The following is an 18,219-nucleotide window of genomic DNA, read 5'->3' as shown; positions in this document are numbered from 1 at the left end:
AATAGGATTGAGCTTGCATTCTATTGGCTGATTGGAACACCAATAGAATGCGAGCTCAATCCTATTGGCTGATTGCATCAGCCAATAGGATTTTTCCTACCTTAATTCAGATTTGCTGATAGAATCCTATCAGCCAATCGGAATTCAAGGGATGCCATCCTGGATGACGTCATTTAAAGGAACCTTCATTCAGTGTTAGGACGTCGATGGAAGAGGATGCTCTGCGTCGGATGGATTGAAGATGGACCCGCTCTGCTATGTATGAAAATAGAAGATGCCGCCTGGATGAAGACTTCTGCCGGTCTGGATGTCCTCTTCTGCCCGGATAGGATGAAGACATCTGCCGGTCTGGAGGTCCACTTGTGCCCGGCTGGGTGAAGACGGCTTAAGGTAGGGTGATCTTCAGGGGCTTAGTGTTAGGTTTTTTTAAGGGGGGATTTGGTGGGTTTTAGAGTAGGGTTGGGTGTGTGGGTGGTGGGTTTTAATGTTGGGGGGGTTGTATTTATTTTTTTACAGGTAAAAGAGCTGATTACTTTGGGGCAATGCCCCACAAAAGGCCCTTTTAAGGGCTATTTGTAAGTTAGTATAGGGTAGGGAATTTTATTATTTTGGATGGGCTTTTTTATTTTATTAGGGGGCTTAGATTAGGTGTAATTAGTTTAAAATTCTTGTAATTTTTTTATTTTCTGTAATTTAGTGTTTTTTTGGTACTTTAGTTATTTTTATTTATTTGTAATTAGTTTTATTTAATTATAGTTAATTTATGTAATTAAATTAATTGTAGTGTCGTTTTAGGTGTAATTGTAACTAAGGTTAGGTTTTATTTTACAGGTAATTTGTATTTATTTTAGCCAGGTAGTTATTAAATAGTTAATAACTATTTAATAACTATTGTACCTAGTTAAAATAAATACAAAGTTGCCTGTAAAATAAAAATAAATCCTAAAATAGCTACAATGTAACAATTAGGTAGGGTTTATTTTACAGGTAAGTATTTAGTTTTAAATAGGAATAATTTAGTTAATAATAGTAATTTTATTTAGATTTATTTTAATTATATTTAAGTTAGGGGGTGTTAGGGTTAGACTTAGGTTTAGGGGTTAATTACTTTATTATAGTGGCGGCGGTGTAGAGGGGGCAGGATAGGGGTTAATATGTATAATGTAGGTGGCGGTGGACTCCGGGAGTAGCGGTTTAGGGGTTAAACAATTTATTTAGTTGCGGTGGGGTCCGGGATCGGCAGGATAGGGGTTAATAACTTTATGTAGGTGGCGGCGGTATAGGGGGCGGCAGATTAGGGGTTAATAGGTATAATGTAGGTGGCGGTGGGCTCCGGGAGTGGCGGTTTAGGGGTTAAACAATTTATTTAGTTGCGGCAGGGTCTGGGATCAGCAGGATAGAGGTTAATAACTTTATGTAGGTGGCAGCGGTATAGGGGGCGGCAGATTAGGGGTTAATAGGTATAATGTAGGTGGCGGCGGGGTCCGGGAGCTGCGGTTTAGGGGTTAATATATTTATTATAGTGCGGCGGGGTCCGGGAGCGGCGGTTTTGACAGCTTTCCTGATAAATCTGGCAAATGTATTCATGTCCGCGGCGGCGATGTTAGGTGAGCTTAGGCGAGCGTATTGGTGCCGGCAAATGTAGGTAAGTAGACAGCTTGATAAATAGAGGCCATAGGCTTAAATACCTCCCCCACTTCCTCATAACCCCAGTCATTCCTTGCCTTTCGTCATAGGAGGTTGACAGAGAAGTGTTTCGGACTGGTCTCTTATGGAGGGTAGTACTCTTCGAGGTGGGACTGGAGTTTTAAGTAGTCCTGTAAGCCTCTCAGTGAGAGCATGGATGAAAGTTAGAGTCTGAAGATGCAGGGAGAGTCTTTCTGCGAAACCATCCCGACTCATATTAACAGCTCCATAAGCAATCAGCGTTGACTAGTTTCACTGCCTGCTTTCTTCACTCAAGTCCATGTCAGAAGCAATGCTACTATCTGTCAAACTTGAAGGACCGTGTTACTGTTGCACGGCATAGATTCTGGTTAGATCGTTTCATTTTTATACATGTATGATAACGCAAGAAGGCAGGGTCACAGTGTGACTCCTTTTATCTGTATTAAATTAAGGGTTAATATCTCCTGAGGGGGATTATTGAACAGTGGGGAATAATCTTATATGTTTATTTGATTTTATGCTTCTTTTATGTGTGAGATGTTATGGGCTCATAGGCTGTTATGGAATATACAGGTTTCACTTACACTTTGAGAGCTGTGCAGCTTACAAGTTTGGCGTGCTTTTTCTCATAGCAGGGGCGATCCTGCATTGTGCACCATGTGATTCATTCCCTCTTTCCTGACCGGGTGTGTATCATGGAGGAGTCATAAATCTCTGTACTGTCTGGGTCATAGGAGGTGGTGAGTGCCCCAGCCTTTGGGGTATAAAGGTGCTGTTTTTTTAAAATAAAATAAGATTGTTTTATTTCTTTAGTTCTCCGGTTATTGCACTAGCAATGGAGGATTCTGTTACTTTAGAGGGTACTACCTCTATTCCTAAAGAGTAATTCCTGTTTATATTGTAAGGAGGCCTTAGATCCACCCTCTCATTTATGTTCCATATGCCTTGATAATATGATAATATCAAACATGTTTGATACCACTGAGCCGTCCACCTCTGAGGAGTTGTCGTCTAGTGAGGTGCGTACCCTACATTCTTATCCCTCTACACATGCAGTTTCCCATAGCATTACTGATCCTCCATTTGGAGGGGGCCTTTTGTTCACCAGACGTTACTGTGCAGTTCAGACGGTGGTGCCTGTGGTCTTTAACGCTTTACCTCGCCCTGCTAAGCGCAAGCGAAAGGTTACATATTGCACTCTTTCCCAGAGTACATTAGATAATGTATTGGATTTAACTGATAGGGTTATCCGAGGATGAAGTTCTTTCTGAGCTTCAGAGTATGAACATTCTGGATCGGAATCTGCTGCCTCTAAACCTCCGGCTGCGGAGGAACCAGACTTTAGTTTTAGGAATTTGTGCTTTCTTCTAAAGAAAGTTTTTGGCGAATTCAGAGGTTCCAAAGGCCAAATTGCCTGACGAACCTTTGATTCCTAAATTGGATAGAATTTGAGGACAATGTGGTACCTTTACCTTCCCTGCTCCTGTTAGATGGCAAACATTATTAAAAATGAATGGGACAGGATTGGATTCCTTTTTCCCCTCTTCTCCCTTTAAGAAATTGTTCCCGGTCCTGGACTCTCAATGGAGTTGTGAGGTTTGCGTCCCTAAAGGGGATGGCGCTATCTTAACCCTTCCTAAATGTACTACTATCCCACTTGAGGATATCTCTTCGTTTGAAAAGCCCATGGATAAACGATTGAGACTCTGTTAAGAAAGATATTGCTGTGGTTGCTGGAGAAGGTACCTTCTGGTGTAACTCCTTATAGGATATGATCTGGGTGGAGGGTCCCCTCGATGTTACTCAGGAAAGATTTAAGGCCTTGAGGGTTGCTAATTCTTTTTTCTGTGATGCTATTTGGCAGAATATTCGCCTGACTGCTAAGGCTTTAGCTTTTTCTGTTCAGGCCCGTCGGGCTCTGGCTGAAGTCATGGTCTGCAGTTATGACTTCTAAGTCTAGACTTCTTTCCCTCCCCTTTAAGGGAATGATTTTGTTTGGTCCAGGCCTGGACTCAATTATCTCCACGGTCACAGGGGGCGAGGGTGCCCTCCTACCGCAAGAGAATATGAACTAGTCTAAGGGACAATTTTCGTTCTTTTCATTCTGATAAAGCCCATGTCAGCAGTCCTCCGCTAGGCTGGAGCAAACCAAGAGCTCTTGAAAACCGGCTCAATCCTGGAATAAATCCAAGCAGAGCAAGAAGCCCGCTGAGTGTAAGTCGGCATGAAGGGGCAGTCCCCGGTCCTCTTCTGAATCGTGTAGGGGGCAGACTGTCACTCTTTTCAGTCGCTTGGTTCAGGGATGTGCAGGATCCATGGGTCCTGGAGGTCATAGCTCAGGGTTACAAGATAGGTTTTAAGCCACCCAAGGGCGGATTCCTCCTCTCTCTCCTGTCTTCCTGACCATGCGTATGGGATCTGTCCTCTTAGGAGTTTTTGTCCCAGTGCCTATCGCTGTGAGAGGTTTGGGATACTATTCAAACCTTTTTTGGGGCCCCAAAGAAGGAGGGAACTTTCTGTCCGATTCTGGACCTAAAGTGCTTAATCAAGTTTTTAAATGTCCCCTCGTTCAAGATGGAGACAATAGGGTCCATTCTTCCCCTTGTTCGAGAAGGGCATATCATGACCATGATAGATCTGAAGGATGCTCCCTTCATGTACCAATCCTCAAGGACCACTAAAGTTTGCGTCCCTGGACCAGCACTTCCAGTTTATTGCACTACCATTTGGTCTTGCTACCGCTCCTAGAAATTTTTCGAAGAGTGGACCATTCAGAATCTCTCCTCTGTCTTCTTCGATCCCATGGATGGAAGATAATTCTAGAGAGAGTTCTCTTGTATCAAGTACCAGGGTAGATTTCATGGGTACTACAATAGATTCCATAGACATGAGAATATTTCTAACAGACCAGAGATGTTTCAAGCTAGCTTCAACATGTCTTGCCCTCCAGACCTCCTTAGGCCATCTGTGGCTATGGAGGTGATGGGTCACAGGGTGTCCAGCATGGACATAATTTGCCTTTGCCAGATTTCACCTCAGACTGCTGCAACTGCGCATGCTAAAGCAGTGGAATGGTGATCATTCGGATCCGTCTCAACAGATTTCTCTGGACAACCAATCGAGAGGATCGCTCTCTTGGTGGTTTTGTCCGGATCACTTGTCCCGAGGGACGTCTGTCTTAAGTCCAGCCTGGGTGATTGTGACTACGGTTGCGAGTCTGTCAGGATGGGGCTCCAGGAAGGCACAGGGTCTATGGACTCAGGAGAAAAGCTCCCTCCCGATCTCATTTTGGATCTTAGGGCAGTTTACAATGCTCTGAATGCTTAGCCTCTGCTGGGTTCATTCCAGTTTATCTGATTCCAATCAGACAATATAACCTCAGTGGCTTACATCAACCATCAGGGGGGAACGAGAAGCTCCCTAGCTATGAGGGAAGTATCTCGGATTCTGGAGTGGGCGGAGACCCACATTTGTTCGCTGTCAGCGATCCACATTCCGGATGTGGACAGCTGGGAAGCAGATTTCATCAGCAGACAATCTTTTCTTCCGGGGGAATGGTCTCTCCATCCCGAGTGTTTGCGGAGATTTGCAAGAGGAGGATCTTATGACGTCTCAATAGCAAGCTACCCAGATATGGGTCGAGTTACAGGGATCCTCAGGCGGAGCTAACAGATGCATTAGCAGTGCCTTGGAGGTTCAATTCAATTTATCTTTTCTGGCCGTTTCCACTACTTCCTAGTGTAGTGGCTCAAATCAAGCAGGCATCAGTGATACTGATTGCTCCGTCTTGGCCGCGAAGGATATGGTTCGCGGATCTAGTGGTGATGTCATCATCTCCTCCGTGGAGATTACCTTGTTGCAGGGATCTGCTGACCAATGTATTTTTGTTCATCAGTATCTAGATTCTCTGAGGCTGACTGCATGGAGATTAAACGCTTAGTCCTAGCCAAGAGAAGGTTTTCTGAGAGAGTTATTTTTACTCTCATTCAAGCTTGTAAGCTGGTTGCTCGTCGCATCTATCATAAGGTGTGGAGGACCTACAAATTCTGTTCTCCAGGATGACCTGTCTTTGTTACTGCACAAGAGGTTTGCTGAGCTTCCAGATGTGCAGTCTTTTGTTAAGGCTCTGCTAGGATCAGACCTGTGTTTAGATCTAATGCTCCTCCTTGGAGTTTAAATCTTGTTCTTAAAGTTTTGCAACAAGCTCCATTGGAGCCTATGCATGAAGTAGACATTAAATTGTTGTCTTGGGAAGTTCCTTTTTTACTGGCTATTGCTTCTGCGCGCAGATTATCTGTGATTGCTGCCTTGCAATGCGTCCCTCCTTATCTGGCTTTCCATGCTGATAAGGCTGTTGTACGAACCAAGTTAGGTTTTCTTCCTAAGGTTGTGTCAATTTGCAACATCAATCAAGAGATTGTGGTTCCTGTCCTAATCCTCCTTCGTCGAAAGGAACGTTTACAATGTAATTCTGGCTTTGAAGGTCTATCTTCAGGCCACAAAGGAATTTAGACAAACTTCTTTCTCTGTTTGTTCTCTTTTCCGGGAAGCGTAGGGGTCAGAGGGCCTCTTCGACTTCCTTATCTTTTTAGCTGAGGCGTGTCTTCCGTTTAGCATAGAGAAGCGGGACATAAGCCTCCTCTAAGGATTATGGCTCATTCTACGAGAGCAGTGGTTTCCTCTTGGCCCTTCCAAAATGAGGCCTCTATGGATCACATTTGTAAGGCCTCCTTACATACTTTTTCCAAATTTTACAAGTTTGATGTTTTTGCTTCTGCTGAAGCAGCCTTTGGGAGAAAGGTTTTGCAGGCTGTGGTGCCCTCAGATTAGGGTCTGCCTCTCTTTTTTTTTCCCTTCCGTTAGCATTCTGTGTACTCTAGAGCTTGGGTATATGTTTCGCACAAGTAAGGAATGCAGCTGTGGGATCTTCCCATATTAAGAAGGAAACATAAATTATGCTTACCAGATAATTTCCTTTCCTTTTGTATGGGAAGAGTCCACAGCTCCCGCCTGTGTTCTCCGATGGGCGGCCCTAAATTTAAATTTATTGTTCTGGTACCTTTTCACCCTGATATTTGTCCTACTGTTCCTTGTTCCCTTGGCAGAATGACTGGGGTTATGAGGAAGTAGGGGAGGTAATTTAAGACTTTGGCTATGGTGTCTTTGCCTCCTCCTGGTGGCCAGGTTCAGTATTTCCCACAAGTAAGGAATGCAGCTGTGGACTCTTCCCATACAGAAGGAAAGGAAATGATCTGGTAAGCATAATTTATGTTTTTACACTTCTCTCTTTCTTGTTAATTTATAAAGCCATTTCTTCTTTCCAAATGCATCATTCTTTCTTCATTCCATTTTGATTTTCTTCTTCGTCATTCTTCTTTAATCAGCCCCCCTTTGTGCTTTTCATCCCTTTAACACTTCTCATTCCTCCCCTTTAGGGTGACATCATGTTAATGTTTGTATGTAACCTCTTAGCCCAAGATTCCTCTCCCTGCTCTAATGTTTGGTATTTGTTACTTGTAATGATTGCTATAATACAAACTGTTTATTAATGTTCTGTTTTTTTTCTTCTTCCTGTCTATATAAGGACCCCATGGGGAAACTGAGACAAGTATCTCCTCTCTCACTCGAAGGGGACATGGGCTGGAAACTTAGACACCTGCACACAGAAACAACAGAAGAACTGGAAAGGTATCTAACACAAAATGCTTTTAGCATCTCTCATAGAAGAAACATGTCAATTAACTTGTTCAGTGGCGTCACTAGGGTTGGTGTCACCCCCCCCAACTGCAAGAAGAGGATTTCATAGAAAAGTCAAACTTCTCCAATGGACAGAAAGCAGACACACACAAACACAAAAACATAGGCACACATATAGAAATACTTAGACACACACACACTCAGACACACTTAAAACACACTCAGATGCACACACAAACACTTGGAAACACACTCAGACACACACACAAAAACACACACACAAAAACACTCAGGCGCACACACAAAAACACTCAGGCACAAATATAAAAACACTCAGACACACACACAAAATCTCAGACACACACACAAAACACTCAGGCACACACACAAAAACACCCAGGCGCACACACAAAAACACTCAGGCACAAATACAAAAACACTCCGACATACACACACAAAAACTCAGACACACACACACAAAACACTCAGGCACACACACAAAAACACTCAGACACACACACACACGAACACAAACACTCAGACACACACCGAAAATCTCAGACACACACACATACAAAATATGTAAACTGCACTGCATTAATTATAAAGCTCATGCCTAGAGCTGCTCCCTGGCTCAGCAGAGCATCAAATGAAAGATAAACAATGCACTCTAAAAATCAATCACTAAAGAAAAGATTTAGGCGTGCAAACTATGAAAATTCTGCTCTCTGACTCTGTTCCAAGTCTGTCAGTGCACAGCCCCGGGCCGTGTGCCTACCGCTTCTTATGGCCAATCACCTCTGCACTCTGCCCACTCCCAGACCCCTGCCTGCCCTCCCCTCCTACCTCTTCAGTGTGCACTTAGTGTAACGTAACCGTATCGGTCTGGTGGGCATCATACGTGGCTCCTTCACTTTAGAGACAGTGTCAGACAGTCATGCGGTCAGGTGCCAACGATCCCCCTCACGATTTCCCGGTTTTCGTTAAGAGAAACAGCACAGTAGTGAGTAGTGAGTAGTGAGCACAGATAGGCAGGCAGGTTTAGGCTAGCAGCGCAACTTTGTTGACCACCCTCTTTTGCTCCAAACCCTCCAATCCTTCGGCATCTGTTACACAGCCCTTTTGTGGCTCTCTTCCTACCTGTCAAACCGTACCTTTAGTGTAGCCTTCTCTGAGGCCTCCTCTGCCCCGTCACCACTTTCTGTCGGAGTACAGCAAGGCTCTGTCCTCGGTTCCCTTCTCTTCTCAATCTACACTTCATCACTAGGTTCCCTAATAAAGTCCCATGGTTTCCAATATCATTTGTATGCCGACGACATCTGAATCTACTTCTCTGTACCAGACCTATCTCCTTCCTTGCTAACCCATGTCACTAACTGTCTTTCTCACATCTCTTCCTGGATGTCCTCTCACTACCTCAAGCTAAATCTCTCCAAAACTGAGCTCCTCATTTTCCCCCCTTCCTCAAAAATCTCCACCCCCAATCTCTCTATAACTGTCGACAACTCCATCATTACCCCTACTCCGCATGCCCGATGTCTCGGGGTCACATTTAAATCAGATCTTTCTTTCACTCCTCACATTCAGTCCTTGGCTAAAGCCTGCCGCTTCCACCTTAAAAATATCTCTAAAATTAAACACTTCCTTACACAAGACACAACTAAGATTTGAATCCACTCTCTCATTGTTTCCCGCCTCGATTACTACAACTCTGTCCACTCTGGTCTCCCCACCTGCCTCCTAGCTCCTTTACAATCCATAATGAATGCCTCTGCCAGACTCATCTTCCTTACACATCGCTCTTCATCTGCTGCTCCTCTTTTCCAATCCCTTCACTGGCTTCCTCTTGATTCTAGGATCAAATACAAAATTCTCACTCTGACATACAAAGCCCTCAACTGCACTGCTCCCCCTATATCTCAGACCTTGTCTCCAGATACTCTCCCTCCCGTCCCCTTCATTCTGCTCATGACCTCCTAATCTCCTCCTCTTTGGTTACCTCATTGCACTCCCATTTACAGAACTTCTCCAGACTGGCTCCCATCTTGTGGATCTCTCTGCCTCGCCCCACAAGACTCTCCCCTAGTTTTGAAAGCTTCAAGCGCTCACTAAAGACTCTACTGTTCAGGGATGCATACAACCTATGCTAACCTTACTTTATACCAGTTCCACTCCTCCATTGATATCCCCTGAACCCCCTTAGCATGTAAGCCTAAGAGTCCAGCTGTTTGTAGATCACCTTCTTAAGAGCTGACTACAACAGTACAACTCTTGGCAGGGCCCTCTACCCATTTGATCCCTATAATTGTTTTGTTGTACTCCTCCTTTGTTTATAGCGCTGCAGAATCTGTTCGTGCTCTACAAATAACTGATAATAATAATAATTTTCCGGCGGGAAAAAACAATCAACAGGGTTGGGAACTTTGCCAGATCAGAAGGAAGCATGTTTTCTTCCAGCATATCCTCATGCATCCTTCACAAAGATAAATCTGCCTGATTCCAGGTCATCTTTTCTGATGAGTCAAATTTTAAGCTTTGCCCAACACCTGGTCATCTAATGGTTAGATGGAGACCTGGAGAAGTCTACAAGTTACAGTTTCTCACACCCTCTGTAAAATTTGGTGGAGGATCGGTGATGATATGGGAGGCTTCAGCAAGGCTGGAATCAGACAGCTGTATCTTTATGAAGAATGCATGAATCAAGCCATATACAAGGTCATACTGGAAGAAAACTTGCTTCCTTCTGCTCTGACAATGTTTCCCAGCTCTGAGGATTGATTTTTCCAGCAGGCTCCATGCCACACAGCCAGGTCAATCAATATGTTGTTATGGGCAGCCCTATTTCCAGACCTGAACCCTATTGAAAACCTCTGGAATGTGATCAAGAGGAAGATGAATGGTGAAGAGCATGCCAAGACGCATTTAAGCTGTGGTTGAAAATAAGGGTTATTCCACCAAATATTGATTTATGAACTCTTGCTAAGTTAAAACATTAGTATTGTGTTGTTTAAAAAATTAATATGAACTTGTTTTCTTTTAATTATTCTAAGTCTAACACTGCATCTTTTTTATTTTTAAAAAATATGAAAATGATACATTTAATTGTAATTTCATTAAAACTATTGTGTAATACAGAACATACCTGCTTACAATTCTAAACTGACACACCTAGGATTTCCAACCCTCTCTTATTTCCAGGGATCTCCATTATTTACCCAAACTTTCTTCTCCTAGAACATTTTTCTCCCTTATTTTTTACATCATGTAAAATCGTGATTTCAGACATTTCATTTTGTACTCTTGTATTCTTATTTAATTAATAATTTTAATAATTAAAGTTGTTGATTTGTATGAAGAATTTTGTTGTACTTAACTGTATCAAGTGTTTTTTTTTCCAGTAATTACTATATAATTTGTTGATTTCCAACGTGAAATTTGTCTGTTCCTTTGTCTCAGTACATTTACATGCATAGCAACCTTGTGTCCTCCGTTCACATACTCTATCGCAATATATCATGATTTCATGATGTTCTTCCATGTGAGCAATTTTCATGCTAAGCAGGTATTGTATAAAATATGTTACTTTTATACTGATATAAGGAATGCATTAGAATGATACAACGTATATATATTGTAGAATTTACTGATTGTGTTACACATATACAAAATGTCAGGATTTGTGAACAAGCCCCATATACTTGAGACAATTTTCTCAACATCTTTTTTTAACAACAGTTTTACATTTTTTAATGTACCTTTTTCCCCCTGAATACAAGGTTTGAAAGTAATGTGATGAATTGTTGGCTTTCTGCTATAAATAAAGACCTGAATGATGCTGTGAAGATGCCTTTGCTTGTAAGTACAAAAGAGTAATTAGCTGTATTTGGATTGATCTTTTTATTTAAAAATGACACATTATGCTTGGTATTTTTTAAGATATATAGGTAAGGGTATTTTATGTTTTCCCATTCCGTCACTTTACAAAATTCAGGTGTGACCTCACTCTCGCATATAATGAAAGCTTCTCTGGCTTCTCAGCTAAAACACTTGTGGAGGGATCTAAAACACAGCTTTTCTATATTTTCCATATACCATGATAATCATATTAGTTTCTAAGGCCAAAATGTTCTCATCTCACGACTTTTTATCCATCATTATGTTTTGCCTGCTTCCCTATACCAAGTCCTTTCACAGGCTTTCACATGTCCTTGAAAATAAAGTTCCTAATTCCAACTTAAACCTACAATGCCCTTAATAACACAAATATAAATATGAATTCACCAGCCCTTTACCTGTATTTTTGCATAGTCCTCTGCTTTTATACTAGAAGTTGTTTTTAATGCTACACATGCTGTATGGAACCTCACTTTTCCCTAGACTGTCCCCTAACTTTGTGCAGCCAAGAAAATGTTGTTTCGGATAAAATTTGCGTTTCCGAATATTTGGGGACATTCGTTTCCCTGGATATTTGTTGGCTGCACTGTTTATTATTATTAAAGGGACATAATACTCATATGCTAAATCACTTGAAACTGATGCAGTATAACTGTAAAAAGCTGACAGGAAAATATCACCTGAGCATCTCTATGTAAAAAAGGAAGATATTTTACCTCACAATCTCCTCAGCTCAGTAGAGTTAGTTCTGTGTAAAAAGTTATACTCAGCTGCTCCCAGCTGCAGGTAAAAAAATTATAAAAATGAAGAAATGAACAGCAGCCAATCAGCATCAGCAGTGCTGAGGTCATGAACTCTTACTGTGATCTCATGAGATTTGACTTAACTCTCATGAGATTTCATAGTAAGCTTCCTTATAATATGAGAGTTCACGATGCTCATCCCTTCAGTTGTCCCGGGACAGACACACTAATATGCTGCTTAGAAATCCTTTACAATGGGAGGTGGCTACTGAGGATTTTTTGAGGTAAAATATCTTTCTTTTTTACATAGAGATGTTCAGGTGATATTTTCTAGTCAGCTTTTTACAGCTATGCTGCATCACTTTCAAGTGTTTAAACATGTGGGTATTATGGCCCTTTAATACTAAATTTTAGTTGAACATTTACATTAGTTTTCATTCAAACAAAAGTAAATGTTTCAACGCACTTGTCTCCCTGAACCTGCACCAAAGTTAGAGCACGCTAAGCCTTCTGTTCATTGATGTTCAGTGTTATTTTTTTTTTTTTTTTAAATAATAATATTGATTATAACACTTTTCTCAGTGTACAAACTCAAAGGAAGGTGTCATTTTTACGGATACTGATGCTGTTGCTAGACTATGAGATTACCATCAATATAAAATGCCTTAAAAGAATATTTTTTTTGACACAGCTCTGTGATAGCTCTCAATTCACTAATGCTGCCATTTATATGAAACAAATTTATCATAAAAATAATAGCATCTGGTCTTTACCACAAGTGTGAATTGACCGCATTTCTAAAACAGGTCAGAAAATCTTATGCGCATGTTTGAATTGCTAAACATAAAGTAAAATAAAATGTTAGTCTAAATTAATATGTCTGAGTTATTTCACTTTGAATAGAAGACATTTTGCTGTGCACTTGTATTAGTAAAAATGCTTATAGTAAAAATATTAGTTTCAGTGATTGTTATGACTGTGCAGCTAGGTCAGTTGCACTATAACATAATCATACAATAACATATACTATAACATAAGTTAATATATAGCATGTAGGCATCCTTTTAGGTTGAACGAGCTAGATAACTAGATATTACTTTTACTTTTTAATTTTTCTTATTTTAGAAAGCTACTGATTTACATCATGATCCAAATGAATATCTACATACGATAGAATTGAATCTTAAACCAGGACTCTTAGTTTTTTTGAGAGAAGCCGAGTACCTGCTGAAACCACCCTTCATGATAAAGGTAAATTATTATAATTGCATTATCATAATACATTATGGACCAGATTACAACTATCACGTTATTTAGTGCTTTCACTCGCGTGCACAAGTTCAACATAAAATGTTCGCGCATTAGCGAAAATCGGGCAGGCACTAACTTTAAGACTTCGGATATTGCGACCACTCTAACTTCTTCGCTGCATAGACTTTAATGGAGAGCAAACTGGAAAAAACCTAACACTTATTGCTTGCTTGATAACCCAACAGGAGTTAAACCTACAGCGCTAACCCGAAGGTAGTTATGAATATTTTACATTCCTATTTTCTTCACATAGATGAAAATTTTCTATTTATTTTTAAATAGATATTTATATATACAGTTGTATGCAAATGTTTAGGCACCTCTGACAATTTCCATGATTTTCATTTATAAATAATTGGGTGTTTGGATCAGCAATTTCATTTTGATCTATCAAATAACTGAAGGACACAGTAATATTTCAGTAGTAAAATGAGGTTTATTGGAATAACAGAAAATTTGCAATATGCATCAAAACAAAATTAGACAGGTGCATACATTTGGGCACCCTTGTCATTTTGTTGATTTGAATACCTGTAACTACCTAGCACTGATTAATTGAAACACACAATTGGTTTGGTGAGCCCATTAAACCTTGAACTTCATAGACAGGTGCAGCCAATCATGAGAAAAGGTATTTAAGGTGGCCAATTGCAAGTTCTCTTTGACTCTCCTCTGAAGAGTGGCAACATGGGGGCCTCAAAACAACTCTCAAATGACCTGAAAACAAAGATTGTTCAGCATTATGGTTTAGGGGAAGGCTACAAAAAGCTATCGCAGAGATTTAAGCTATCAGTGTCCACTATGAGGAACATAGTGAGAAAATGGAAGACCACAGGCACAGTTCTTGTTAAGGCCAGATGTGGCAGTCCAAGTAAAATATCGGAGAGGCAAAGGCAAAGGATGGGGAGAATGGTCAAAAACAGCCCACAGACCACCTCCAAAGACCTACAACATCATCTTGCTGCAGATGGTGTCACTGTGCATCATTCAACAATTCAGTGCACTTTGCACAAGAAGAAGCTGTATGGGAGAGTGATGCGGAAGAAGCCTTTTCTGCAGACACGCCACAGACAGAGAGCTCGCTTCCATTGAGCCGTAATTTCGTTTGCGTACGCTCGCAAACCGATAAATATGCTGTCGGAAGCAATTTTGTTTATCGACTGTTTCCAATGGCGCGCTATACCTCAATATTGGCAGCTGGACTCCAGCTGCCGAAAAAATCTTCACGTCCCATAGACAATAATAGAAGTCGTTAATCGATAAATTATATCAAGTTTCCAATGAAAGCGCAAACCGTTAATACACTGTCGGAGGCTGTCGATGCATTGAGAAATATTACACCCAGCTCAACTAGGTGTAAAAGAGGAAAATTGTGCTTTTTGAGATCTATTTTCTATTGAAATGATAAAACTTGCAAATAATGCAAGTGATTTAATGTAGAAATAAATTGTTATAAGTAATATTTATTGTTGTCTCATGTATAGGAATAGTTGAACTTATATTCTAATAGAAATATCATTATATATTTTAATATAATAATACATGCAAGAACATATCTACAGAATGCAAACTAGGGCAGCAATACATATTGCTTATATTTATGAAGTGGTAAATATAATTATATTAAAAAATAGTATTTGATTATTAAAAATATGGATAAGTGTATCTTTATTTTTCGTGAGAGGTGATCACAAGTAAGGAGCATGGACGTTAAACGTAAATTCTATAGTGTAAGGTCGGGTTACCTGAGCAACTTATTGATTTTCAAGAAATCCGATGTCAGATGGAAGCGTTAACACAACGTTAACTTACAGCTACACGAAAAGAGCGACTGCACGCAATGCGCAAAGTATTTCAATGGAAACCTGGTACTAAAATGGAGCCGTAAATTACTTTTAGCTGTCGCCCACTTCGGTAGCTTAGGTGCTGTGGACTGATGAAACAAAGATTGAGTTATTTGGTCATAACACCCATAATGTTGAACAATCTTTGTTTTCAGGTCATTTGAGAGTTGTTTTGAGGCCCCTATGTTGCCACTCTTCAGAGGAGAGTCAAAGAGAACAACAACTTGCAATTGGCCACCTTAAATACCTTTTCTCATGATTGGATGCACCTGTCTATGAAGTTCAAGGCTTAATGGGCTCACCAAACCAATTGTGTGTTCCAATTCATCAGTGCTAGGTAGTTACAGGTATTCAATTCAAATCAACAAAATGACAAGGGTGCCCAAATTTATGCACCTGTCTAATTTCATTTTGATGCATATTGCACATTTTCTGTTAATCCAATAAACCTAATTTCGCTACTGAAATATTACTGTGTCCTTCAGTTATTTGATAGATCAAAATGAAATTGCTGATCCAAACATCCAATTATTTATAAATGAAAATCATGGAAATTGTCAGGGGTGCCTAAACTTTTGCATACAACTGTGTGTGTATATATATATATATATATATATCTGATGTATTTTTTGAAAAATAGATATCTATACCTATATAATATATATGAATATATATAGGTATATACAGAGATATATAGGAATATCTCAAGAGGACATAACAACTTGTTCTTGAGAAAGACTGCCCGAGGTGATTTTTTTTAATCACTTTTAAAATTGAACTGCCTGTATTAGCACAGTGGCTGTATATACAGTTATTCATTGTGTTCCTTATGACATCAGTAGCGTGGAGAGAGATTCCACCTGGTTTTGTGATATGCTTATGTACTATTTATATCTAGTAAGTTCAACTTTTACTTGTGTGTTTATCTTCACAATAAACTGGTGACAGTGAATTGTGGATGCATTTTTTTTATTGTTTTAGACTCACGATTTCGCTTTTGCAACAAGGTCCCTCTGTAACCTCAAAAACATGGATGAATCTAGTGCAATAATGTCCTCTTACGCTGTCAATGTTTACTATTAAACATATTAACTGTTACTTATATTTAAGATAACTCATGACAAGTTTTTTATCTATTTATTTGTTTGTTTACAGTTGCCTGAAACTATTGGATCTGTGGTTAGCAGCCTGGATATAAACAAACTGAAGATACTATCTGCTCGCATGGAGATCATTACATCAAAATACAATGAATTAATGAAAACAATTTCCTACCACCAGATGTCACTTTTTGAGAAGAAATTGTTAAAAATCAATGAGGTATTAATAATATTTTAATACACAGTTTTTAAATTTAAATGTAATATCTGCTTTTTATTTCTGAGTTGTCACATTTGATAGAAAATATTTACCTTAATAGATAAATACAAAATCTGAAGCCTTGACATTATTTCAGTCTGCTCAGCATGCTGGGTTATTGGTAAAATAATTTATTATATATTGTTTCAACATCATGGTACCCATTTTATAAAACTTGCCGTTATGGAGAAACATAATCAGCTATTTTTTACTGAGCATTATCGGCTAGATTACAAGTTGAGTGCTAAATATCGCTTACCCTAAAGAGATATTTGTGCTCAACTGAGTAATACCAGAGTGCGCTAATGTGCACTGGTATTACAAGTGAGGTGCATTGCGATCGTGACCGTGCATTCGCATTGCATGGAAGCATTGCACTCATAAAAGGGTGCTTCCATAGGCTCCAATGGGAGCCTCGTTCTCATGCTGTAAGACACAGCATGAGAATTATGGCAGCAAAGGGGGTAAGTTGCGCAGTGATGGGCAGCACATATAAATATATATGTATATGATTTTATATATGTATATATATATATATATATATACACACATATATATTTATGTGCTAATATGTGTATATTCAGATATTAACACATAAATATAAATGTATATCAGCATATACATATATATTTACAGGGAATACACAGTTCCCATAGACCGCAATGTAAAGGCACTTTTCAGTGTAGTTCTTTTTCTAACACCCCACATCCGCCTAGAAACTGCTCCATGCAGTATTTTTTATGAAAAAAAAAATGCTACAATTTAGTCATGTACAGTATATATTCATTAAATCCCTTTTTAACCCTTTTTAATTATTAATATTTATTAGATTTTTTTGCATCAGAAACTGTATATATGAGTGTAACACTTAATTTTAATGTACTTATGTTTGGTACATATTTTTTTTACTCCCTACACTTTACATTATTTCTTCAGTCGCACTAACCGACTAGCTCATCCTTTCAACTTGTAATATGCGCGTTAACTGTAGCGCGCTTCTTGTAATCTAGCCCTTAAATAGTATATATTTATGTAAGGAGACAAAATATTTTTTTATTATGTAAGTAAAGAATTTCCTATAATAGTATTATCTAAATGTTGCCACTGCAAAATATCTTTGTTTATTAATGGAGCTGTTTAGAAAAGGACGTTATTACAACATAGAGGGGCAGCCGTGCAGTTAATTGAGGGTCTGCCGGTCATTGGTTCTCTCAAGGAGGCTGATCTGTAGCTGGATCTCCAGAGGCCAGAAGAATAGTCTGCTCTCTCGCTCTCCTTGGTCTGTTTGAACCCACTTAACCCCTTGGCTGCCACACTGTGCTGTAATAAGGCTTTAAGCTAAATGTCACCATTAGAATGAGCAAATAACATTATTATCCTTTAAATGCATCAGGTACCTCACAGCTACTGCGTTGTCTTGTCTGGCAACAGCACTAGTTGTAATGAAAAGTATGATTATTAAAGCATAGATAGGAGATTGGTCAAATAATCTGTGACTAATCTTAAAATAATCATCATATACTTTGCTTGAATCAATATCAGTGTACACTATTGTACCTGTACATTAACAGGAATAATACGAACAGGAAATTATAACCATTTTATACAGCATAAAGTCTTAATTAAGCTATGACCTTTTCCGGATGAAAGCTGTTCTCACTGTTATTATGAGCTGATCAATTTCACAGACTCTGATTTCTTAA

General features: G+C 39.6%; 1 protein-coding gene across 1 annotated transcript in view; it reads left to right on the top strand.

The window, feature by feature from the left end:
- The window catches only part of LOC128652486 (uncharacterized), an 868,114-nt gene that overhangs the window by 78,962 nt on the left and 770,933 nt on the right, over positions 1–18,219 (top strand). Inside the window, exons 13-16 of the mRNA XM_053705422.1 lie at positions 7,253–7,356; positions 11,142–11,220; positions 13,128–13,253; positions 16,313–16,477. Coding sequence (XP_053561397.1) covers positions 7,253–7,356; positions 11,142–11,220; positions 13,128–13,253; positions 16,313–16,477 — 474 coding nt within the window. The remainder of the gene's footprint in view (positions 1–7,252; positions 7,357–11,141; positions 11,221–13,127; positions 13,254–16,312; positions 16,478–18,219) is intronic.

The sequence above is a fragment of the Bombina bombina genome, chromosome 3, assembly GCF_027579735.1.
Source record: "Bombina bombina isolate aBomBom1 chromosome 3, aBomBom1.pri, whole genome shotgun sequence".
NCBI lineage: Eukaryota > Metazoa > Chordata > Amphibia > Anura > Bombinatoridae > Bombina > Bombina bombina.
This window is presented reverse-complemented; position numbering and strand designations above follow the sequence as displayed.